This window comes from Microcebus murinus, chromosome 16, assembly GCF_040939455.1.
Source record: "Microcebus murinus isolate Inina chromosome 16, M.murinus_Inina_mat1.0, whole genome shotgun sequence".
Lineage (NCBI taxonomy): Eukaryota > Metazoa > Chordata > Mammalia > Primates > Cheirogaleidae > Microcebus > Microcebus murinus.
The window spans coordinates 55,232,915-55,257,447 of NC_134119.1; the positions used below are offsets into that span (position 1 = coordinate 55,232,915).

Sequence of the window (24,533 nt, forward strand, 5' to 3'; positions counted from 1 at the left end):
TGTGCCTCAAAGACTGTCCATCCGAAGAGATGCCTTAAAAACATTAAATGATTTTCAAAAACTGCTAGGAGATATCAATTGGCTTCGACCTTTTTTATGTCTTACCACAGCAGAACTGAAGCCATTATTTCAGATTCTAGAGGGAGACTCACACATCACGTCTCCTAGAACTTTGACTCCTGAGGCCCTAAAGGCTCTTCATAAGGTAGAAGAAGCCATTCAAAAGGCGCAACTAGTGCGCATTCAACACCATGATCCTTTCTCCCTCTGTGTACTCCCTTCTCCCACGCTCCCTACGGCAGTGCTTTGGCAGGATGGTCCACTTTTATGGGTGCATCCTCAAGCCTCTCCAGGAAAGGTGATTGGCCATTACCCTACCTGTGTGGCCGAGATAGCTTTAAAGGGTATTAGTTTGGCTGTGTCCCATTTTGGGCGTCACCCTGATAGCCTGATTTGTCCATATACTGCCAATCAGGTGAACACCTTATGTGCCAATCTTGATGCATGGGCCATATTGAGATGCACCTTCCCAGGGAGCATTGATAACCATTATCCCAGACATGCCTTATTGCAGTTTGCAATGAGAAACGAGCTTATACAAAACAGTTTAACTATTCTTCTCCTCAGCTAGTAGAGTGTGCCGTAGTCGGTCTGGTTCTCAGTACCATCACTGAGCCTATCAACATCATCTCAGACTCCTTTTATGTGGTCAACGCAGTTAAACAGTTAGAGAACTTCTTTCACATTCTTGCCAAGAGTACAGTCTTTTCTGTATTTACAGAAATTAGGAATACTATTCAAAATAGGAAAAACCCATTTTCCATTCAGCATATCAGAGCTCATTCCTTGTTACCTGGATCTATGGCTGCGGGAAATGCTATGGCAGATCGCGCCACTCGCGCCCTCTGGGTGTCTGATGGCCACGCCGCCGCCATAGACTTTCATAAACTTTATCATGTGCCAGCTGAAACCTTACGACTTAAGTTCAGCATCACGCGTGCAGATGCTCGTGAGATTGTACTGCAATGTCCAAGTTGTGCTCCTTATCGCACTGTTGTTCATACGGGCGTAAATCCTAGGGGTTTGCGTCCTCTACATATGTGGCAAATGGATGTAACTCATGTCCCATCCTTTGGGAAGCTTCAGTATGTTCACGTGTCTGTTGACACGTGCTCAGGCGTCCTTCATGCCACGCCTCTGGCTGGAGAAAAGGCAAGTTACGTTATCATTCACTGCCTAGAAGCTTGGGCAGCCTGGGGCAAGCCCCGGGTTATTAAGACAGATAATGGCCCGGCTTATACCTCAAAATCTTTTCAGCAGTTTTGCACTCGCTTGGGTGTGGAGCACCGTACCGGTCTTCCCTACAACCCTCAAGCGCAAGGCATCGTGGAACGTGCTCACGGCACGCTCAAAATGTACTTACAAAAACAAAAAGGGGGAGATGCCCTACAGCTAGGGCTATCACCCAAAGGATGCCTTTCCTTTGCTCTCTTTACTTTAAATTTTTTAAATTTAGATGTCAAAGGACGTTCGGCAGCAGACAGGCATGTCATGCCTGCTCCGCCACAGAAAGAATTAGTGAAGTAGAAAGATGTGTTGTCTAATCTATGGAAAGGCCCGGATCCAGTGTTAATGAGATCCAGGGGAGCTATTTGTATTTTTCCACAGGACCAGGACAATCCTATCTGGGTGCCCACGCGGCTGACCAGAACGGTGCAGCAGCCTCTGGAGCAGCATGAAGACGTGCTGGCTACTCCTCCTGACGACAGCATGGATGATCGCGAGGACGGCAGCGGAGCCACGCTGGAGGATCCTGTCAGTGCTTCCCCTGCCGATGCCTGTGACACATAACTCACCAATTTTCCCTCGCTTCTCTTCTACTAATGTTTCCTTGGACACTGCGTACATGCCGTTGGACACGCAGAGTAGTAAACTGGAGGAAAATAGATCCTTCTCCTTGAAGGGGACTTTGTGTTTTGTGTGGGGTTAACGGAAGCTGCACGGACTTGGCCCCCCTGTCCATTGGTGGCTGGGGGTATGGCAAGGAATGCTAGTTTCGCATGGAATCTTAGCGACTCTTTTAAAGGTTCTGTGAGGGTGATTGCGGGAGGGCAAAACGCGACCTTTGCCCCTACACCTGTCTGGGTTTGGTCCCCGTTTATCTGGGTGGTATCCACGGAAAAACCCTCTGGTACACATGTAAATTGTTCCTCTAATACGTGCAATTATACATTGTGTTGGAATGCCATGTCTCACCCCTCTGCCGTTGTTACCTGCTTGCCTAGATACATTCCTGTTTCTGTTGAAGCTCCTAGCTCTATGACTCTGTTTCAGTCTTGCAGCCACGGACCATGTGGTATTGGCACAGACATTTGCTGCGCTTGAACTGAGACAGTCTGCACAGGTGTGGTTGACCATGCTAAAAGGTTAGCCTAGTTTTGGGTTGCACCCGCTCCTACCCCCAGGTATTTAAGTAGACATGGCCTTTGTACTCTGAGGGGTCTCTCCCATTGCACCAAATAAGGCATGTCTCCTATCCCACAGCCAGCCTTTGCACACCTCCGAGTTGTGCTCATTGCACGAGGATAGGTGGTTGCTGGTGAAAGTGAGGCTCTGCAACCTTGATCGCACGGTCGAAGGATGGTGCTGAACGGTTGCTCAGCTCTCATTAAATTAATAAAACAGGGGGAGATGTGGGGCGCGGTGTCAACGCCATTACAAGTTGGCGCCTGTTTCCGGCTTTGCCTAGAGCAGCTAACAAGTTCAGCGCATGCATAATTGTCGGTTGCCCTGTGGCGCGAGAATGCAAACAAAGGGTCCTGATATGGGCTAATGCTTTGGTGGCTCGACAGTTGAGCGGCCTATCGCAGCTTAGGGGTTGTACTTCTGGGGTATATAGCAGCTTGCACGCTGCCGGGCTGGGTCTTTCGCATCATGTAAGTCTAAAGGGAACCCCATTAAAGCACGGTCAGAAGAACTCCTGTTGCCGCGTCTTCCTTGCTGGCGAGGCGGGCGCGACATTTGGGGATCTTCTTCATAAATTCTTTGCCTAGGCCGATGTCTGTAAGAGTTTTCCCAACATTTTCTTTTAGAATTCTTAAGGTTTAAAACCTTAGCTTTAAGTTTGTTATCCATCATGAATTGATTTTTGTGAGAAGTGCGAGGTGAGGATCCAGTTTCAATCTTCTGCATGTGGTTATTCAGTTTTTCTGGCACCATTTATTGAATAGGGATTCTTTTCCCCAATGCATATTTTTGTCTGCTTTGTCAAAGATTAGATGACAATATGAGGACTTCAAATTTTACTACAAGGCTTTAGTAACCAAAACAGTAAGTTATTGGCACAAGAACAGAAATATACACCTTTGGAATAGGATGGGGAGCCCGGATATAAAACCATCCTCATATTGTCATCTGTTATTGATTTTTGTATGGTCAGAGAAAATACTTTATATGGTTTCCGTCCTTTTAAATTGTTGAGGTTTGTTTCAAGCAGTATATGATCTATTTTGTTGAATATTCTAAGTGCGCTTAAAAAGAATATATATTTTCCTGTTGATTCATGAAGTGTTCAACAGATGTCAACTAGGGCAAATTATTTGATAGTAATATTTGGGTGTTCTGTATTTTTGCTATTTTTTTTTACTTGTTTTATTGATTACTAAGAAAGGAACATCAAAGTGTCCAAGTATAATTGTGGACTCATCTAGTTTTCCTTTCTGCTCTATCTGCTTTTGCTTCATGTATTTTGAAACTTGCTTTAAGTTATATGCACATTTAGAATTTTTATGTATTTTTGGTGAATCAGCCCATTTATAACTACATAATTTCCTTCTTTATCATGGATATTTCCTCTTGTTCCAAAGTCTACTTTTTCTAATATTAATGTAGCCACGCCAGCTTTCTTTTGATTCAAGTTTACATGCTATATCTTTTATTACTCTTTCACTTTCAATCTACCTATATCCTTATATTTAATGTGGGCTTCTTGTAAACAGCATATAAATGGGTCTTTAAAAAATTCAAACTGGATTGATAGTTCTTTCTTTCAGCATTTTAAAAAATACTGAAATATAGTTCCAGTCTCTTCTGGCTTGTATGGTTTTTATTGAAAAATCTGCAGTCACCCAGATCATTTCCACTATATGTAATGTGTTGATTTTCTCTGGCTCCTTTCAAGATTTTTTTCTTTATATTTGATTTTCATCAGTTTAATTGCAATGTGTCTGGTAATGGTTTTATTTGAATCTATCCTCCATAGGGTTCACTGACCTTCCTGAATCTATAAATTTATGTGTTTCATCAAATTTGGGAAGTTTTCAATTATTATCTCTTTAAATATTCTTTCCTCCCTCCCTCTACATTCTTTTTCCCACAAAGTCACCTCTTCCTGTTGCTCTGGACAGGGACAGAAGAGAGATTTCTCTTGGAGCTTTTTCTGTTGATGCCCATTGTGCAGTTTTGGAAATCAGTCTGTCCTGGAGTATAAGCCAGGAGACATGGGAGGGGAAAAATGAAGAAACGTTCACCGCTGTTGTTAGCTGTTCGTTGAGTTTTGATTTCCCTCTTGAATTTGCCTGCTATAATTTATATTTCAGAGTCCTCATACATTTGCATCATGGTTCTGTCCAGGGTTTTGCATTATAATCAGTGAGAGAAATAAGGTGGAATGTGCTTACTTCATCAAGCCAGAGCCAGAAGCCACAAGAGTTACCTTTCTTCAGTGAAGCTGAAAAGACTAAACGTCAACTTCTATGGTGTGGAGATGAGGGAATAGGCCTATTAATTTGATTAGAGATTCTTTTAGGGTCTGTGAATGGACACAGGAAGCTGTAAAGTGTTAGTGCCTTTCAGTAAAGCAGTAGAGCCTGTGTAGCAAGCTTGTGGGAATGTCTGTCTCTCTGACTCACCACTGATTATCTCTTTATATCTGAAAAACAATTTTATACATGAACAATTCACTTCAGTGAATATTAGAATATTAAGAAGCATTTGAATTGAGAGAATGCATTTGATGTAATACAAAGTGGAAAAAATAGAAGATAAGAGACAAGATGATTATAATTGTGTTTTATGTATTCTGTGATTACAACTGGGTAAATAATAGGCCAAAAATTGACAGAGTTGTATAAATATTAAAATGATAGTGTTAGGAGGCATGAAGCATATGAGATTATGGATGTCTTATTGTTTCATTTTTCAAAAATTCCCTTAATGTGGCTGCTATGGTTAGAATGTCCTCTCCAAAATTCATGTTGAAACTTAGTATTCACTGTGGCAGTATTAAGAGGTGGGGTCTTTAAGAAGTAGTTGAGTCATGAGGGCTTTGGTTACATGAATAAATTAATCTTTCATAGAGTAATAGATTAATGGGTTAAAGAATTCATGAGTTATCAAGGGAGAGGGACTGGTGGCTTCATGGAAAGAGGAAGAGAGACCTGAGCTAGCATGTTCAGCTCTGTCGCCACGGGATACCCTGTGCCACCTTGGGACTCTGCGGAGAGTCCCCGCCAGCAAGAAGGCTCTGACCAGAGGTGCCCCTCAACCTTGGACTTCTCAGCCTCCATGACGGTAAGAAATAAGTTCCTTTTCTTCACAAATTACCTAGTTTCAGATATTCTGTTATAAGCTACAGAAAACGAACCGAGACAGTGGCTTTACAGATGTAATAATATGTAAGAATAATTCCTGGCCTATTGCCTGATAGTTATATTTTTCCTTGTTCTGTTTCTGTTACTTGTTTGGGAAGGCTTTCCTGATACCCATCTCTCACTCTAGCTGTTCCTGCTGTACGTTCCCGTGTCACTGTTTCCTCCCACCCCAACACGGATGGCTGTCAATGCTTCGATTTTCCATCTTCTCTGGCAGATGTAGGCTTGTCTGCAGGCAACAGCAGTAAATTTCTTGCTTACTGATATATCTTTAGTGCCTAACGAGTGCCTGCTCCATGGTAGGTACCTAGTAAATATTTATGGATTAAATATTGAAGTCTCCAAGTGAAATAGAACAACCAATGGCTAGGATTTCTATTTTACACTTTATTTGACTCTTTTGTTCTCAGGTACTTTTTGTACCCACACATCTCTTACTCTCCATGTTGACAAACACTGTCCACATTCTCCAGTCAAACCAAAGCTGGATGTCATGGTGCACCAAGTTGGCAACTTGCTAAAGGAGAGGCCCAGTGATGAAAGAATATTCAGCAGGAAAGGCAAATCAGGACTCAGGTTTGGGCTAAGGCTGCCTTTGTCAAGAATGATTAGAGAAAACTCAAGGGATTAGGGCTGAAAGGACACCAGTGGTGTTGCTAGGCCCAGAGTCGTTCCTCTCTGTCCCCACTTGACATACTAAATTCAAACACACCAATGCTAATTCAAGTGTATTTTCATTTACTTATGGGCTCTTTGAATGTATTTCCTTTTGGAGGCAAGTATAGGGAATCACCCAAATCATAGGCCATACATTACAATGGCAGGCTGCACATTGCTCCAACCAAAACAACTCTAGCATGTAAGGATTAGAAAAGCCCTTAAACATATCTGTTCCAAACACCTTCCTCCAAAATTGACACTTAGATTTCCTAGGAAACAGTAAGGATGAGTAATCACTCAGCCTTTGTGTGAGCACTTTAAGAATGGTGCATTCCCCATCTTTCAAGGAAGCTCATTCCTTTTTCAGATAAAGCTCTCATAGACTTGGCAAACAAGAGGTACGTGTGCTGACTCTCACATTCCCACACTGTGGCAAACATCACCAACTAATCACAGTGCTTTTGCCCACCAAGACTAGGTTGAGCTTCAGAATCATTCTCAACATTTTTTTTTCACTTGGATAGAGTTCAGTTTGCAGTCCCTGCCCCAGTTATTGGAAAGTTATTTCTTCTAGCCGCTTCTCCAGGCCTTGCACATATTGGCCTTCTGCATGGCCTCTGTGAGCACACAGGAGACTAATAGCCGAGGCAAAGATAGCTTCAGCCCTGGAAGTCCTGAGCCCATTCCTTGGACACAGGCTGGGAAAGGCAAAACCTGCAGGCGAGTGGGTTGGTATTGGGCAGTCCTAAGCCTGGATCCACAGCAAGAGCCAAATATTGGTAACAGGCATTTGTGAGGCGGTATGAAGTGTCTTCCCACTGGATTCTGAAAGCCAACATCTAGGACCAAGCCAAGGGGCCCCGAGGCCTCAGGATCCAGGCTGAGGGCAGGTCATGGCTGGAACCTCAGTCTCTGACTTCCAGTCCATTGAGTCCCCTAACAGAGCAGATTAGTTTTCTTGGAGAAAGCATTCAAATACTCTTCCCAATTTCATTTTGAAACCATGAAGAAGGCAGTTAACGGTTGACATAGAGGAATGTTGGGTCTATAGAAATGTAGGGTGATCCTTTCCAGCTTCCAGAAGAGTATGGGAGATTCAGTTGTGAACAAAGCCAAAATGGTTGTGATATTAGATTAGCACAAGTTTACTGTTAAATACTTAATAATATAAGACTTGCATGGCTTCAATCAGTTAAGCCTTCCAGAAATGGGTTTCCTGAGATGGTGATATCCTCCATTTAGATGATCTTGCTTTGGACAGAACTGTACAATGCGGAGGAAGAATCTGGTTCAGTCCCTCCATTCATCTTATTGTCAGTGACAGCTGGGTCAATGTTTTCCTCCTTGTTTGTTTTGTTCCTTTTGGCAAATGCCTGGCTGATTTCTGCATGGGTTCTGTTTTTGGTCTCAGGCAGGACAAAATACAAGTAGATAGCACCTGTGATACAAATTGTGGCGAAGACTAGGAAACAGTAGGTGTCCAGACTTTTCTGTGGAAAGACAGAGACAAAAAAACATCAAATAGACAATCAGTAAAGTGGCTGCAAAACCATCTCTGAACAGAATTTTTTATAGCTCCCCATTCGTGTGTCAATTCTCCAGGAGAAAACAGCACATGCGTGATCTGGCTCTACACGGCTCCTCACTTGTGACACAGCGATGCATACCCACATATGGCCTTGAAGACGAAATGCGATCTATCCAGTTCTGCACGCAGCACCCCCCGCTCCCGCCCTTGCATGTGGGTGGGCACCTGAATTACTGAGTCCGAAGCAGAACCTCCAAACCTGCACCTGGTCCTGCCTTCCCCATCTTGGCTGGTGGCACCTCCACCCTTCTGCTCACTTAGGCCAACCCAAACACTCAGAGGCCAGCCGAGCCCCTCTTCGTCTCTCGCACCCACATTGGCGCCAGCAGGAAGCCATGTGGCTCTGCCTTACAGATGTTCTGAATCAGAGCACGTGTCACCACTTCTATTGCTGCCGTTTGGGTGCAAGCCCCCACCACTTCCTGCTGGGGTTATTGCAATAGCTTGTCAACTGATTTCCATGCTTCTCACCTTGTCCCTTTAGGATTATTCTCCAGAGACAAACCAGAGTGATTCTTTAAACACAGGATAGAACTTGTTGAGCTTCTGCTCAAAACCCACCATGACTTTTTACGTCACCCCGAGTAAAGCCAAAGGCCTTACCACGCACAGCCTCTAAGGCTGCTGGCCACGTGGCCCCCTTACTTTTCTGCTCTCATGCTCCTCACTTTCTCTGCCAGCTACACTGCAGTCATGGTTCCCCCCAACACCATGCCTCAGGGGCTGTGCATGTGCCGCTCCCTCTTCCTGGGAGACTCCTCTTTAGACACCTGTGCGGCCTCTTTCTCTTTCCCCTTCATTGTGGCATAAAGGTCACTTTCTCAGAGAGGTTCTTTCTGACCCCCATTTTTAAAGGATCCCCCAGCCCTGTTTCATTGCTCCTCAAAACACTCACTGCTATGCAAGACCACAGTCTATAGTTACCTGAGTTGACTCCCCCCCAGAGGGAGGCTAGCAATCTGAGAGCAGGAGCTGTCATTATTCTTAAGTTCCCAGAACCTGGAAAGTATCTGATGCATAGCAGATGCTCATAGAGATGCATGAGTGGACTGAGGCTCAGAGCGGCTCCCTGCCCTACTGCAGTCCATGCATGGTGCTGACTGGGACCTCTCTGAGCTGTCACCTGCTTAAGCTTCCTTTCCCAGCACAACTGATGTGTGTCACTTGTGGGGGAAAAGAACAAACAAACCCAAAACTCAAATCTTCAGGCTCCTCTAAGCCCAGAGATTCAAACAAAACATCAGGGCCAGAACTGGACAAGGAGGATGGGATAATATGGACGCAGGAGCAAAACAGGTCTGGGGCTGTCCTCAGGCCTCCCTGGCTGGGGTCCAGAGCAGCTGAGGGATGTCTGTTGATACCTGCTGGAAATTTTGTGCCAGGTCTACCTGCGGGAGCGGGTGATGGAGCCTGCTTCCCAGGAGCGCCGGGAGGACACCGCAGGCTCCCAGGGACCTTTCATCGCCCCCACCCTGACACCACACCCCAGTGAGGAGTCACGAGAGACCGTGGAAAGAGCGGCTTTGGCGTGAGTCCTGACTGTGGCCTTGGACGTGTTTCAGAACCTCTCTAACCCCCAATTGTGTGACCTGCAACCTCAGTCTGGAAGTCTAGCCCAGGGGCTGGCAAACTTTTTCTGTAAAGGGTCACATGGTCTCTGCCAGGGTCGTTGGACTCTGCTCTTATTGTGCGGAAGCAACCACAGATGATGACGCATAAATGAATCTGAGTGGCTGTGTCCCAGTATAACTTTATTTACGAAAATAAGTAGTGTGCCAGAGTTTGTCCACCCCTGTCCAGTCCAGGGGACATTGCCCTTCCCTTACCTGGTGTCCCTCATCCTCCTGGCATCTTCCCAGTCTGTTCACCAAATGGCGTCCAAAGGGGTCTTTCAAAAACATTCCTTGATCATGCCAGTTCTCTGCTTAGAGCCCTTTAACCACCTCTCATTGTTCTGGGTTTAAGGCTGCCTTCCTGACCTTCCCTGAAGGCTGGGTGAGCTCTCCTCCGCCCTGCTTCATCCATGGTCCGGGTTCCCTGCTTTACTCCTGCTTTCTGCAGACGCAGGGCCTCTGCACTTGGAGTTCCCTCTTTCTTCACTCTTCACCTTGTCAACTCCTCTTCGTCTTTCTGGTCTCCGCCCTTGTTCTCCAGGCAGCCTGCCCTGCACCCAGACCAGCTCCCTCTACCATAATCTTTCCAGTTCTGTCTGCTTTCCTTGTGCATGGTCATCACATAGGTGTGTGACAGCTTGACCATGGGTGGTCCCCAGCCAGACTGTGTCCTCTGTGAGGGTAGCAGGGATTCTGTCTGGTTTTGCACATTGTTGAGCCCTGGTGCCCAGCACAGTGCGTAGGTGCTCAGTGGATATTTACAACAAGCGAATCAATCTATCGTCAAGGTTCCCTCTTGCTATGGACTGAATCAGGCCATTCCCCGCCCTGGTTCACCTATTGAAACTCTAACCCTAGTGTGGCTGGGTTTGGAGACAGGGCTTTTAGGAGGTAATTAAGGTTAAACGAAGTCATAAGGTTGAGGTCCTAATCTCATATGATTGGTGGCCTAACAAGAGGAAGAGAGCACTCTCTCTTCACGAGCACATGCCAGAGGAAGGCCACGTGAGCACACAGAGAGAAGACGGCCATCCGCAAGCCAGGAAGAGCCCTCACCAGACACCAACCCTGCTAGCACCTCATTATGGACTTCCAGCCTCCAGGACTGTGAGGAGATACATTTCGGATGCTTAAGCTGCTCAATTCTGTTATGGCGGCCCGAGCTGACTGGCACACCTGTAGCCCTGGCATTCCATCATCTTATGACTATAAATAATTACAAATCCTCAGCCTCTGCTTTGAGATAAAAGATATAAAATTGAAATGAGCAAATTCAAATATTTTAAGTGCTATTGGGAATGGATAAGTCAAGAAGAAAGGACATTTTAAATGACTAATCTTTAGAATGCACACATGCTTTTAGGATCATGCTTTTCTTCTGTGGACCAGGGCTGGCCTTTGGCCTGTGGTGGGAGCTTCCCACGCGACTAACGTTAGTGCTGAGCTGTGTTTGCTGAGGACGCTGCACCAGACGTGCTGAGCTCTCTATGCTCAGGCTGTTAAACAGCTTGTCCAGGGCCTCCCATTGGCTGGTGTTAGATGCAGCTGGAATTCAGAGTCTGTGTTCTTAGCTCTTTGCAAACTGTGGCCAAACCTTGGAGACCTGGCACACCGGCTGTTTACACACACCTCTAGGATGCAGCTAGCTGACGGTGGGTGGTACACTGCCAGAATCCTCTGAAAGTCTGTGAATCGCCCTCCTCTCATACGTGAAAGCTGGTTTGGCTAGCATAGATTTCTAATTTCAAAATCTTTTCCTCTCGAGATTTCGAAGGCAGCGCTCCTTACTCTTTCGGTAGAGTCTTGCCCTGGAGAAATATGATGTCCTCTGATTGTCATTTCTTTTCAGGTTATCTGATTTTTCTCTACAGAACTTTTAGGGTTTTCTTTAAAAACACCAGTGTTCTTGAATTCCACATCATTATGTCTAGGTACCCTTTGCACGCAATTTGCCTAGCATGAGGTGGGCCCACTCATACTGAGGACTTGTGTTTCTGCAGGTCTGGGACTTTCTCTTCTATTATTTCTCTGGTTATTCCAAGTGATGTGCTCTAGTCACCCCCTGCCCTCCCCACCCGGGTGACTTCTATCTTTCTCAGAGGCTCTGTGCTGCCTGTACCTTGGGCCAGGTTCCCTCCATCAGTTTATCTCATCTCTCTATCATTCAGAGGTGTCCCCAAATTTTGGGTACACCCAGGGGACTCCCTTCTTGAGTTCCAGCATGTGTTTTTCCCCTTTGTTTTGAGTCTATTTAGGATTTGGAGTGGTTGTCTTAGTCAACTCAGGTCTCCATAATGAAATACCATAGACTGGGCAGTTTGAGCAACAGGCATTGCTTTTCTCACAGTTCTGGAGGCAGAGATTCCAGGATCAAGATGCCAGGTAGTTCCCTGGTGAGGGCCACCTTCTGGCTTGCAAGGGCTGCCTTCTCAGTAGGTCGTCATATGGGAGAGAGAACTCTGGTCTTTCGTTTTCCTATAAGGATATGAATTCCATCATGAGGGCTCCACTCTCATGACCTCCCCTAAATCTCATTGGTTTCCGAAGTCTTCACCTCCAAATACCATCACATTGAGAGTTAGAGCTTCAACATATGAATTTTGGGGGAACAGAAATCCTCAATCCGTAGCCACAAGGAAGCAGGTTGGCATGCTCAGCCCTCACTCCACAGGCCCTTTGAACCAAATCTTGAGGGATGAGTGTTGCAGAGGCTGCAGGTGTTTTGCGCCTCCAGCTGATTGGTGGAGGAAGACACTAGAGTGGTAAGATCAGTGATACTGAACATCCCCAAAAGGCCGCCTCCCTCTCTGGGAACCTGATGTAGAACTACAGATCTCCTTTTCATGAAGAGAAGAGAGTTCATACACATGACATTTTCACACTGTTTCTGGCATGGGGATGTTTCATGGTCATGTTGAAGCCGGTTCGTGGGCCAGCTGGTGTGCACAGGCCCAGGTTGCCAGGCCTGCTGAGCCTGCAAGTTCCACGGTGGAGGATCCTTGTCCTCGGTGGAGGATCCTTGTCACTTGTGCTCCATCGTACCCCCGGCTGGTGTGCACAGGCCCAGGTTGCCAGGCCTGCTGAGCCTGCAAGTTCCACGGTGGAGGATCCTTGTCCTTGGTGGAGGATCCTTGTCCGTGGTGGAGGATCCTTGTACCACGTTCCTAAGCCACAGTCATGTGTGCACTTAGGGTCTTGTTGGAGCTGCCTGGGAACCTTTGAGGCAGACATAATCCTGTGAACGCCTGGTGGCATTTCAGCTCAGTATGACTTGCTGGGAGCCATAGTTAGCAGCACTGCCCACCTGTCCCTTCCCACCCACCCTCCCAATCCCTGCAAGCTGTTCTACCATCTGTTCTCAGACACACCCTGCCATTGTCCTGCCATCTGGGATGGACCCCTGGGAATCTCCTTGGACTACTCGGTTTCTGCCTGTCTTTGCCACTAAGCCCTCATGACTTTACCATGAAATATCTTCTTTTTTAATATACAATTTTTTATCAAGGTAGAATTTACATACAGTAACATGCTCAGAGCTCAAGTGCACAGTTCAATGAGCTTGGATAAAAGCACCCAGCTATGTAACCAACACCTCTATCAAGATTTAGGGCATTTCTACCACTCCTTCTGCCATTTTCCAGTCAATTGCTCCCCTTCCCCACACACACTGTTTTGGCTTCTACCCCTGGTTTTATACAGCTTTTGAACTTGCCCACTTGGAGAGTGAGCAGCTGCCCTGAATCTAGTCCCCACTAGGCAGCCAAAGAGGTCCTTTAAAAGTACAACATGGATTATGTTTTAAGATCATGCAGTGGCTTCCCAGAGTGCTTTGGACAAAAATCTCAAATCCCTGTCATGCCCTTAAGACCTTGGAGGACCTGGCCTCGGCCTCCCTGCCCTGCCGGCCCCCTGCTCCCTGCCCGGGTAATTGCGACTCTCTGTGACCCTTGGAGGCTGCGTTGCCTGCTCAGGCTCTCACAGGGTGCGCCCTCTCCCTGCCAAGCATCCCCAACCCCCATTCACCGGCTCAGCCTCAGCCCTGCTCTGGCCAGTCCACTTAGCACCCCCAGCCTGGCCCCATTTACTCCCTATAGACCCAAACTACCCCGATCTCCATGAGACTCATGTCTGTTCTTCCCTGGAACACAAGGCAGGGACTGTGTCCCTGCTTGTCACTGCTCTGCCTCCGGGCCCAGCACGAGGTGCAGGACTGAGTGAGAGACGTCCCTTCCCTCCCTTCAGCCCAAGCAGTGTCATCATCTGGACCACCCAGAGGAGGGAGGTGGCAGCTTCATTTGCTTTTGGAACCCACAGTCCTAGACATGCGTCAGCCTCCCCTTCACTTTGCAGAGGCATTTGGGATATGACCCAATATTTTTCAAGTTGAAAAGAATAATTTTTTTCCTTTCAGGTTGTATTGAACTCAGATAGAATTTTACAACTCTGGTGGAATCAAGCAGGCGTACATTTGCATGCAATTTTCTCCAAACCAGAAAATACTGATGCTAATCTCAGAGACTGAGTTGTCTTCAGGCTTCAAAACCAATGGCCAGGCAATACTGCTACGGCCACAGCAAAGGCCTGGAGGAAAAGGCAGCCTGTGGCTGAGGATGGAGAAGCAGAGAGTGACCACAAACTCCCCACGGGCCAAGGCTCCTTGCACCCCACCTCATGTTCTAGAACATTTTGCAGGAAGGGGGCAAAGTGGATGGGAGAGAGGAGGGGAGGCGGCGTAACATTTTGGGGGGACCAGGTGAAAACTTGGAGCAACTTGCCCCGATGGCCTAGTTAGTAAGGGGTGGGGCTGAGCACTTGCCAGGAGTCGTCCCTTCTGTCTGTGCACTCTTCCCACGAGGCCGGGAGGGCACGGCAAGAAACGACTTTTATAGCACCAGTGCGCGACGGCACCACCGCGCATGGCCATGTGCAGACACCATGCAGCACCTTGGCTTCATCTCTAATTCTTGAGAGCCCTGTTGCAAAATTGGGGCAATTCTCTTGTTTTATAAACAAGAAAATTGTGGCTCAAAGAGCAATCGAAGTCAGAAAAAGTCTGACTTGCCTGGCCTGCCCCTAACTGCTGAGCGGCATAGCCAGGATTCCAGGTCAATCCATCTGCCCCCAAAGTCTGCGCAGTTTCTCCTAGTGTCTCTCTGTCACGTAGCAGCACTCAGCATGTGTGGAGCCTGTGCCAGCGTTATCGGCACTGCCTTAGCTGGGAACCCCCAGGGGCACAGACAGGGGTTCGAGTGCAAGTAGCTTGCTCAGGAGGCCAAATAAGCTCGCCCATAGGGTGTCAGCCGTGGATAGGGTAAGCAACCAACTGTCCAGGTTTGCCATGGACTGAGCTGTTTTCAGGATATGGGGCTTTCAGGGACAGTTCTGGGCAAACTCAGACAAGCTGGTCACCCTAGAAAGGGGAGATAATATGGGTTGAATTACATCCACCCAAAAGATACATTGGAGTCCTGACCCCTGGTACTTATTTGGAAATAGAATCTTCGCTGATGGAATCAAGTTAAGATGACGTCATGTCAAATGATGGTGGGCCTTAAATCTAATCACTCACATCCTTATAAAAGCACACGCGCGTGCGCGCACACACGCACACACGTGCACACACACACACAGGTGCACACACGCACGCACACGCGCACACACGCACGCACACGCGCACACACACGCACACACGTGCGCACACACACAGGTGCACACACGTACGCACACACGCACACACGTGCACACACGCACACACGTGCACACACACACACAGGCGCACACACGCACGCACACGCGCACACACACGCACACACGTGCGCACACACACAGGCGCACACACGCACGCACACGCGCACACACGCGCGCACACAGAGTGTATGTGACGGCGGAGGCAGAGGCTGCAGTCTCGCAGCTACAAGCCAAGGACTGCTGAAAGCCACCAGGACCTCGGACAAGTGAGTGGAGCAGATCCTTCCCTGGAGTCTTCAAGAAACCAACCTTGCTGACACCTTGACTTCGTACTTCCAGCCTCCGGGCTGTGAGAGAGTAAATGTCAAATGTCTGTTGTTTTGAGCCACAAAGTTTGCGGTACTTTGTTACAGCAGCCTGGGGAGCCAACAGGGAGGGAAGGCATCCCCGTGGGACCTCTGCAGACTGGGCCCTCACACGTATGCGGGTGGTCTGCATCCTCCAACTCCACCGGTCTCTCTGCCTGCTCTTGCCCTGGCGGATGCTCTTGCCATGGCGGATGCAGCTCTCCCACCCCTGCAGGGGCGTCCGGGCTCACGGCGGGGCTCCCAGAGTGAGCGTAGAGAGGAAGGGTGGGGGCAGGGTCCCTACATGCTCACAGCCGCAGCAGTCTCCTTTCTCCATTGGCGACGAGAGGGTTAAATGATTCTTATTTTACAGAACGAGGAAACCGAGGCTGGGCGAGGTCAAGGAGCTGGAAATGCAGTTTCCTCTGACACATTTTGGAATAGTGAAATGATCAAAATGTCTGAGTAGTTTCACTTGGTGGCTGTTATGGGCTGCACTGTGTCTCCTCCAAATTCATAGGTTGAGTCTTAATCCCAGCACCTCAGAATGCAATTGTATTTGGAGACAGGGCCTTGCAAGAGGCCCTGGTTAAGGTAAAATGAGGTCATATGGGCAGGCCCTCATCCCATACAGTGCCTTTATAAGAAGGAGAGACTGGGGCATACAAGCAGAGGGATGGCCACATGAGGATGCCGAGAGGAGACAGCTGTTTAAAAGCCGAGGAGGCCCCAGCACAAAAACCAAACCTACTGACGCCTTGGTTTTAGACTCCTACCTCTAGAATTGTGAGAAAATAAATTTCTATTGCTTCAGCCCCATCTGGTGCTCTGTCATGGCGGGCTGAGCAGGCCGATGCGGTGGTTCTGCATCCCGGCTGCGATGCTCTCAGAAGGCTGTGGAGTACAAATGTTCAACGACGGAGTCTGCAGCAAGCAGAAGTTGCTCCTTGGGTGGGTCTGGGTGAGGTGGGGCTGTGAGACTCAGGGCTTGCCAGAGCCCATTTCTCTGGCTTATCGGTTGTTGACAACAGCAGCCCCCTGACTCGGCAAGCTCCCCTCCAAAAAGGGAATCAACCATCATTGCCTGGCTGACATTTCACAAAATACCAAATGCAGACACCTGATCGTTGTCTCCATGAGGACGCGCAGCAAGGACATTCCTGCTCTCATCGAGACCATCAACAGTCATACCTGCAATGTTTCCTGAGTGGTCCTTGGAGACTCAGACGTCCCGGAGACACCTCACCACTCAGGAACTCATTCCAGAGCGGGCTTGTTTTCAAAATGCCCATGGGCCTAAGAAAAGTCTCATAATATGGAATGCCAGGTGAGAAAAGCAGAAATAAAGTAAAAAATTGATTCCGGTTTTTATAAATATAAAACAACATGTTTGGAAGAAAGGAAGAAGACATAGCATCATGAATCCATTAATGTGGTGGGTTTTTTCTTTATATTGTGGTTTCTACAGTGAGGCTGAATCATTTATGATTGGAATTCCCTCATAACTTTATGGGGAAAAAAGGAAGTAGGAAGAGGAGGAGGAGGAAGAGAAGGAGGAGGGAGACAGAGGGTGTTCTCAGTGACTTTCCTCCTACAGAGAACTGGCTCTTCTGTCCCAGCCTCTCAGTGACCCACTCAGACATCCTCAAATAGTAGCTGAGTGAATCAACCCAACCAAGGCTGTGTTAGGATTCATGAGAAGATGTACGTAAAACATCGGGTATGGGGCTTGGCACAGAAAGACACTCAATGAAGCATTCATATTATTGGCACAATGCCGTGTGGGTGTTACTGTAGTAACAAGGCACAAGGTGGGGGGGCAGGTGCAGCTTCAGTCTCCAGCTCTTCAGCCCACAGCCGAGAAGCCCAGGCTCTTCCTGTGTTATTAATGTATTGGGATTGACTCACTTAGTGGCCCCCTCTCCCCCATCTCTTTTGCATCTGCCCCGTTCCACTCCAACCCCAAGAACACACGGTTGAGTTAATCATGCTACTCATTCATGACATACTGTCACTGCTGGACTGTGCAAAGGTCCTCTCTGATTTTTTTTTTCTGGTCCTCTCTTATTTGGATTTGCTTTTCTCCTTTCTTTCCCCAGTTCCCAGCCTCACTCCTTTTACCCTACAAATGGTCTCCCTTTAATGCCAGACAAACTCAGATTTAAATGTTTGATAAATGCCCTTGAATCAACTTATTCTCTCTCTCTCTCTCTATCTACCTATCTACCTACATATCTAATCGCTCTCTACTTATTTGTCTGTCTGGTATATAGCATCTGTCAGTCTGCCTTTATCTGTGAAAATCTATGCTGTTGTTTTACATGTGTTTTAAATTTACATGAATGGTAAATGGCTGTGGCCTTCACTCTGTTCCTTGTTCAGCACTGGGTCTACATGTTCAGGTTGCACAGGTTGCCAGGTGAATGTCTGCTTCTTTGCTTCTCCCTTCAGCTTAGCTCTTCTGCAGTGTGGTTGTTCTGTAGCCTCAGGCTATCTTATCTGCACCTTTGAACAACTGGCTATAAATGTGAGTTCTCATGATCCCTTTCTTGGGTTTGATTCATTTGCTAGAGCAGCTCACAAAACTTAGGGGAAACACTAATGTTTCCTGATTTATTATAGAGGATACTACAAACGATACTGACAGGCACAGATAAAGAGATGCACAGAACAAAGTGGGGCTTCCACACCCTCTCTGGGCACGCCATCCTCCGGGCCCCTCCACATGCTCTGCTACCTGGAAGCCCACCTGAACTCTGTTCTATTTTGCTTTTATTGGTGATCACCTCAACCTTCAGCCCCTGGCCTCCTTGGATGTTGAAGGGTAGGGCTAAAGAGCACAATCATCTAGTCCTGCCTTGGTTTTTCAGGTGACTGGTCCTCATCCTGAGGCTGCCAAGGAGCTTCAAGCCACCAGTCAACTCATGAACATACAAAATGACCCTTGTCGCTTTGGAGAGTGTAAGGATTTTAGGAGTTATATGCCAGAAAAGAGAAGAAGGCCATTTGGACAAATTATTCAAATTAAAATGAACATTTCAGCATCTCTGAGGGTGAAGAAGAAAATACACAAGGGTCAAATAAACTATTTGAGGATATAATAGAGGAAAATTTCTCAGGCCTTGTTAAAAATCTAGATATCCAGGTATAAGAAGCTCAAAGGACTCCTGGGAGATTCATTGCAAACAAGAAGACACCACGACACACAGTCATCAGACTGACCAAAATAACCACTAAAGAGGCCCTCCTATGAGGTGTAAGGTGAAAGCATCAGGTAACCTACAAAGGAAAACTCATCAGAATAACACCAGACTTCTCAACTGAGACCTTACAAGCCAGAGAAGACTGGGGCCCCATTCTCACTCTTCTCAAACAGAATAATGCCCAGCCTAGAATCTTGTGCCCTGCAAAACTAAGTTTCTTATACAAAGGAGAAATAAAACCTTCTCAGACAAGCAAAGACTGATGGAATTCATGAAGACAAGACCTGTCCTCCAGGAAGTACTCAAAATAGCGTTACACATGGATCAGCACAATAAACACTCATGAGTGTAAAATCATCCAAAAGCTAAAGGTCAAAGGCCAGATACCACAATGGCTCAAGAGATAAAACAAAGCAACAAAGGTCAACTCAACAGGATGAACAGAAGTTTAGCCCACTTTCAATTCTCTCAATAAATGTGAATGGCTTGAACTGCCCACTAAAGAGACATAGGCTAGGTGTATGGATAAATATTCACAAGCCAAGTATCTGCTGTCTTCAGGAGACACATCTCACCCACAAGGATGTATTCAAGGTGAAGGGATGGAAAATAATATTTCAAGCAAACAGAAGCCAAAAGAAAGCTGGCATGGCAGTTCTGATTTCAGATAACTTAGTCTTCAAATCAACAAAAGTAATGAAAGACAAAGATGGTCACTATATAATGGTGAAGGGTATAATTCAACATTCAACAAGAAGACATAACAATTCTAAATATTTATGCATGTAACAGAAGTACACTGAGATTCATAAAGCAAATGCTACTTTATCTAAACAAAATGATAAACAGCAACACTGTGATAGCCAGGGACTTCAATACCCCTCTGACAGAACAGGACAGATCTTCCAAATAGAAAATAAACAAAGAAACAATGGACTTACACAGAACTCTAGAAAAAATGGGACTGACTGATATTTACAGAACATTCTACTCCCAAACCACTGAATATATGTTTTTTTCATCAGTTCATGGGACAGTCTGTGAGATTGGCCATATTCTAGGACGCAAAGCATGTCTCAAAAATTTTTTTTAAATAGAAATTATACCTTGCATCTTCTCAGATCACCAGAATAAAATTAGAAATCAACTCCAACAGAAATTCTCATCTCTACACAAAGTCATGGAAACTAAACAACCTTCTGTTGAATGATTATTGCATTAAGGAAGAAATCAAAAGATTCTTTGAACTAAATGATAAAGGAGATACAAGTTATCAAGATCTGTGAGACACAGCTAAAGCAGTCCTCAGAGGAAAATTATATCTATAAATGTGTACATCCGAAAGACAGAAAGATCACAAATAAATGATCTAATGAATCATCTCCAAGAACTGGAAAAACATGAGCAAACCAACCCCAAACCCAGCAGAAGGAAAGAAATAACAAAGATCAGAGCAGAACTAAATGAAACAGATAACAAAAAACTATACAGAAGATTAATAAAACAAAACATTGGTTCTTTGAAAGAATAAATAAAATTGGCATGCCTCTCACTAGATTAATGAGAAGCAGAAAAGAAAGGACTCTAATAAGCTCAATCAGGAATGAAAAAAGAAAAATTACAACTGATGCCTTGGATATACAAATATCATCTATAAATACTATAAAAACCTGTATGCACATAAACTTGAAAATGTGGAGGAAATGGACAAATTCTTAGAAACAGACAGTCTCCCTAGGCTCAGTCAGGAAGAAATAGACTTCCTGAACAGACCAATATCAAGTACCAAAATTAAGGCAGCAATAAAAAACCTTCCTAAAAAGAAAAGTCTTGAACCAGATGGTTTCACACCCAAATTTTACCAGATCTACAAAGAAGAACTGGCACCTATCCTACAGAAATTATTCCACAATACCTAGAAGAAAGGAATCTTCCCCAACATGTTTTATGAAGCCAACATCACCTTGATACCAAAACCAGAAAAGGACGCAACAAAAAAAGAAAACTACAGACCAATATCTCTTATGAATATAGATGCAAAAATTCTCAACAAAATCCTAGCAAAGTGTGTTCAGGTGCTTATTAAAAAAATAATCCATAACTACCAAGTGGACTTCCTCCCAGAAATGCAGGGATGGTTCAACATGCGCAAATCTATAAGTGTAATTCACCACATAAACAGAAGCAAAAACAAAGACCATATGATCCTCTCAATAGATGCAGAAAAAACATTTGACAAAATTCAGCACCTTTTTATGATAAGAATGCTTAACAAAATAGGCATAGACAGTACTTACCTAAAAATGATACAAGCTATATATGACAAATCCACAGCCAACATCATACCGACTGGGGAAAAATTGAGAGCATTCTCACTTACAATGGGAACCAGACAAGGTTGCCCTCTGTCACCACTTCTATTCTACTTAGTGCTGGAAGTCCTAGCCAGAGCAATCAGACAAGAGAAGGAAATCAAGGGCATCCAAATGGGGGCAGAAGAAGTCAAACTATCGCTCTTTGCTGATGATATGATCTTATATCTAGAAAACCCCAAAGATCCTGCCATGAGACTACTGGAATTGATAAACAAATTCAGCAAAGTCTCAGGTTACAAAATCAATGTACACAAATCAGTAGCATTCCTATATTCCTACAACAGTCAAACTGAGAACCAAATCAAAGACTCAATACCCTTCAGAATAGCAACAAAGAAAATAAAATACCTAGGAATATATTTAACTAAGGAGGTAAAAGACCTATGGGAGAACTATGAAACACTGAGCAAGGAAATAGCAGAGGACATTTGGACAGGTGGAAAACCATACTATGCTCATAGGTTGGCAGAATCAACATTGCTAAAACATCTATACTGCCCAAAGTGATCTACAAATTCAATTCAATCCTTATTAGATTACCAACATCATTTTTCACAGATGTAGAAAAAATAATTCTATGCTTTGTATGAAACCAGAGAAGACCCCATATAGCCAAAGCAATCTTAAGCGAAAAGAACAAATTGTGAGGCATCAATTTACCAGTCTTCAAGCTATAGTACAAGACTATAGTAACTAAAACAGCATGGTACTAGCACAAGAACAGAGACATAGACCGATGGAGCAGAGCTGAGAACCCAAGAATAAAACCATCCTCTTATAGCCATCTAATCTTTGACAATGCAGACAAAAACATACACTGGAGAAAAGAGGTCTTATTCAATAAATGGTTCTGGGAAAGATGGATAGCCACATGTAGAAGACTAAAGTAGGATCTGTACCTTTTGCCTCTGACAAAAATCAACTCATGGTGGATAACAGGCTTAAATCTAAGGCAAGAAACTATAAGAATTCTAGAAGAAAATGTTGGAAAAACTCTTATATTGGCCTACGCAAAGAATTTATGAAGAAGATCCCAAAGACAATGACAGCAACAACAAAAATAAATAAATGGGACCTGATCAAATTAAAAAGTTTCTGCACAGCTAAGTAAACTATCATGAGAGCAAACGGACAACCTACAGAATGGGAGAGTATATGTCTCATGTTACACATTTGATAAAGGGCTGATAACCAGAATCTATATAGAACTCAGGAAAATCAGCAAGAAAAAATCAAACAACCCTATCAAAAAGTGGGCAAAGGACAGGAACAGAAACTTTTCAAAGGAAGATAGACTAATATTCAACAAACATATGAAAAAATGCTCAACATCTCTAATCATCAGAGAAATGCACATCAAAACCACAATGAGATATCACTTAACTCCAGTAAGAATGGCTTTTTATCAAAAAGTGCCAAAACAATAAATGTTGGCATAAATGTTGGCGTGGCATAAATGTTACCCTGCTGGTGGGACTGCAAATTAGTATAACCTCTATGGAAAGTAATATGGAGATACTTCATAGAGATACAAATAGATCTACCATTTGAACCAGCAATCCCATTACTGGGCATCTACCCAAAAGAACAAAAGACATTCTATAGAAAAGACATCTGCACTCGAATGTTTATAGCAGCACAGTTCACAATTGCAAAGATATGGAAACAACCCAAGTGCCCATCAATACATGAGTGGATTAATAAAATATGGTATATGTATACTATGGAGTTCTACTCAGCCACAAAAAACAATGGTGAGATAGCACCTCTTCTATTATCCTGGATAGAGCTGGAACCCATTCTGCTAAGTGAAGTATCCCAAGAATGGAAAAATAAGCACCACATGTACCACCATCAAAGTGGTATTAACTGATCAAGACTTCTGTGCACATATAGCAATAACATTCATCAGGTGTCAGGCATGTCAGGGAGGGGGCAGGAGAGGAATGGGCATATTCACACCTAATGGGTGCGGTGCACACTGTCTGGGGGATGGACATGCTTGAATCTCTGACTCAGGTCGGGTAAAGGCAATATATGTAACCGAAACATTTGTACCCCTGTAATATGCTGAAATTAAAAAAAAATTAAGAAAATGAACATTTTGGATGGGGCACCTGCTGACTCCTTACTGTCTTTGTCCTATAGGTGAGGGTGAGGGACTTGGACTCAAGCCCTGGTCTGTCATTTCCCAGCAGGGTGCCCTTGGAAGTCACTAGGTCTCTCTGATCTTCTCTCCTCATGTGTCACAGGCAGCAAAGGCACGGCCTCCTAGCATTGACGGGGCGGAATATTGCCTAGAACGCAGCAAGTGCTCAATAAACACTGGCATTAAAGTGGCATTTTTGTGCGGTTAACTCCCAGGCTGGCAGGAAATGAGATGGCACTTTTGGTCTGGAGTTACAGTGAGGTCTTTCATCCCACCCTTCCCCAAGCCGCTCGGAAGATAGGGGCCTACTCCATAGACATAAAGCGTGGTGGTGGGCCCTGTGAGGGCTCTGGAATTTCTCCCTGTAATTTGTGAAGCTGGGGAGGTCAGTGTGGATAGAGAAGCAGCTCGAAGTTAATTTTCCCCACAACAATGAATATTTTACTGACCTCTGGCTCTGCTGACCTTGAACGAAACTGGAGAAAGCCATCTGAGGTTTGGTGCCGATTGAAAAGACAACTTGTTATGTTCTGATGGCAGCCGGGCCAAGGTGCCCGGAGGATGGGTGTACCGAGTGAGCGTGGAACCTTCTCTAATTCCATAGCCTGTGGAGCCCCTGTGGTGCTCATGTTTGAGAGACAGGGTGGCTGTTGCTAACACATAAAGATGCTTTGGAAGTTCTGTGAGTGGAGGAACTGCGTCTGACACCGACTGTCGTCGTGGGCTGCCCAGGTCTACATGGGCGGCCCAGGTCCACTCCCTGAGTCTCAGCTTCCTCTTCTGTGAAATGGCCAGGATAAGAAACTCCAGCTCAGGGATGTGGAAGGGTGACACGGGCACAGACAGCCATGCACCAAGTGCATGGCACCAAGTCACTTGGCCTGGCACCAAGTAACTGCTCTATCACTGTGAATGCAGGAGCAGCTATCAGGCAGGCTTGCGGCGAGTGGCTGGGGCTTGGTGTCCTGGTGAACCTTCCACTCACCAAGCTGGCAGCACAGGCTCTGGGATGCGCTGGGCTCGGCACTAGTAAATTAGCAGGCAGACTGTGACCTGAGTCTCAGAACAGCTGGTGGGGCAGGAGGACAGGGTTGAGTGGCCCTTGAGAATATGTGGTGGGTTCTTTCTCAGAGGAATCTGATGGTTTCTCTCCTTCTCCAGGTGATAGCACCTGGCATCATGGGCAGCAGGGAGCTCTAGAGGGCATTTGAGCAGGGACATTTCACCCTCCTTCTTCAAAGGCTTCTGGGCCCTTCGCT

At 45.7% G+C, this 24,533-nt stretch overlaps 1 protein-coding gene across 5 annotated transcripts in view; it reads right to left on the minus strand.

Moving 5' to 3' along the window:
* Positions 1 to 6,018: 6,018 nt before the first annotated feature.
* SLC2A9 (solute carrier family 2 member 9) overlaps positions 6,019 to 24,533 on the minus strand; it is a 197,561-nt gene continuing 179,046 nt past the window's right edge. For 4 of the 5 annotated variants that reach the window (XM_075992966.1, XM_075992963.1, XM_075992964.1 and 1 more), the window contains one exon: positions 6,019 to 7,801. In XM_075992966.1, coding sequence (XP_075849081.1) covers positions 7,550 to 7,801 — 252 coding nt within the window. In that variant the 3' untranslated portion in view covers positions 6,019 to 7,549. The remainder of the gene's footprint in view (positions 7,802 to 24,533) is intronic. The other variant, XM_075992965.1, reaches the window with a different exon arrangement.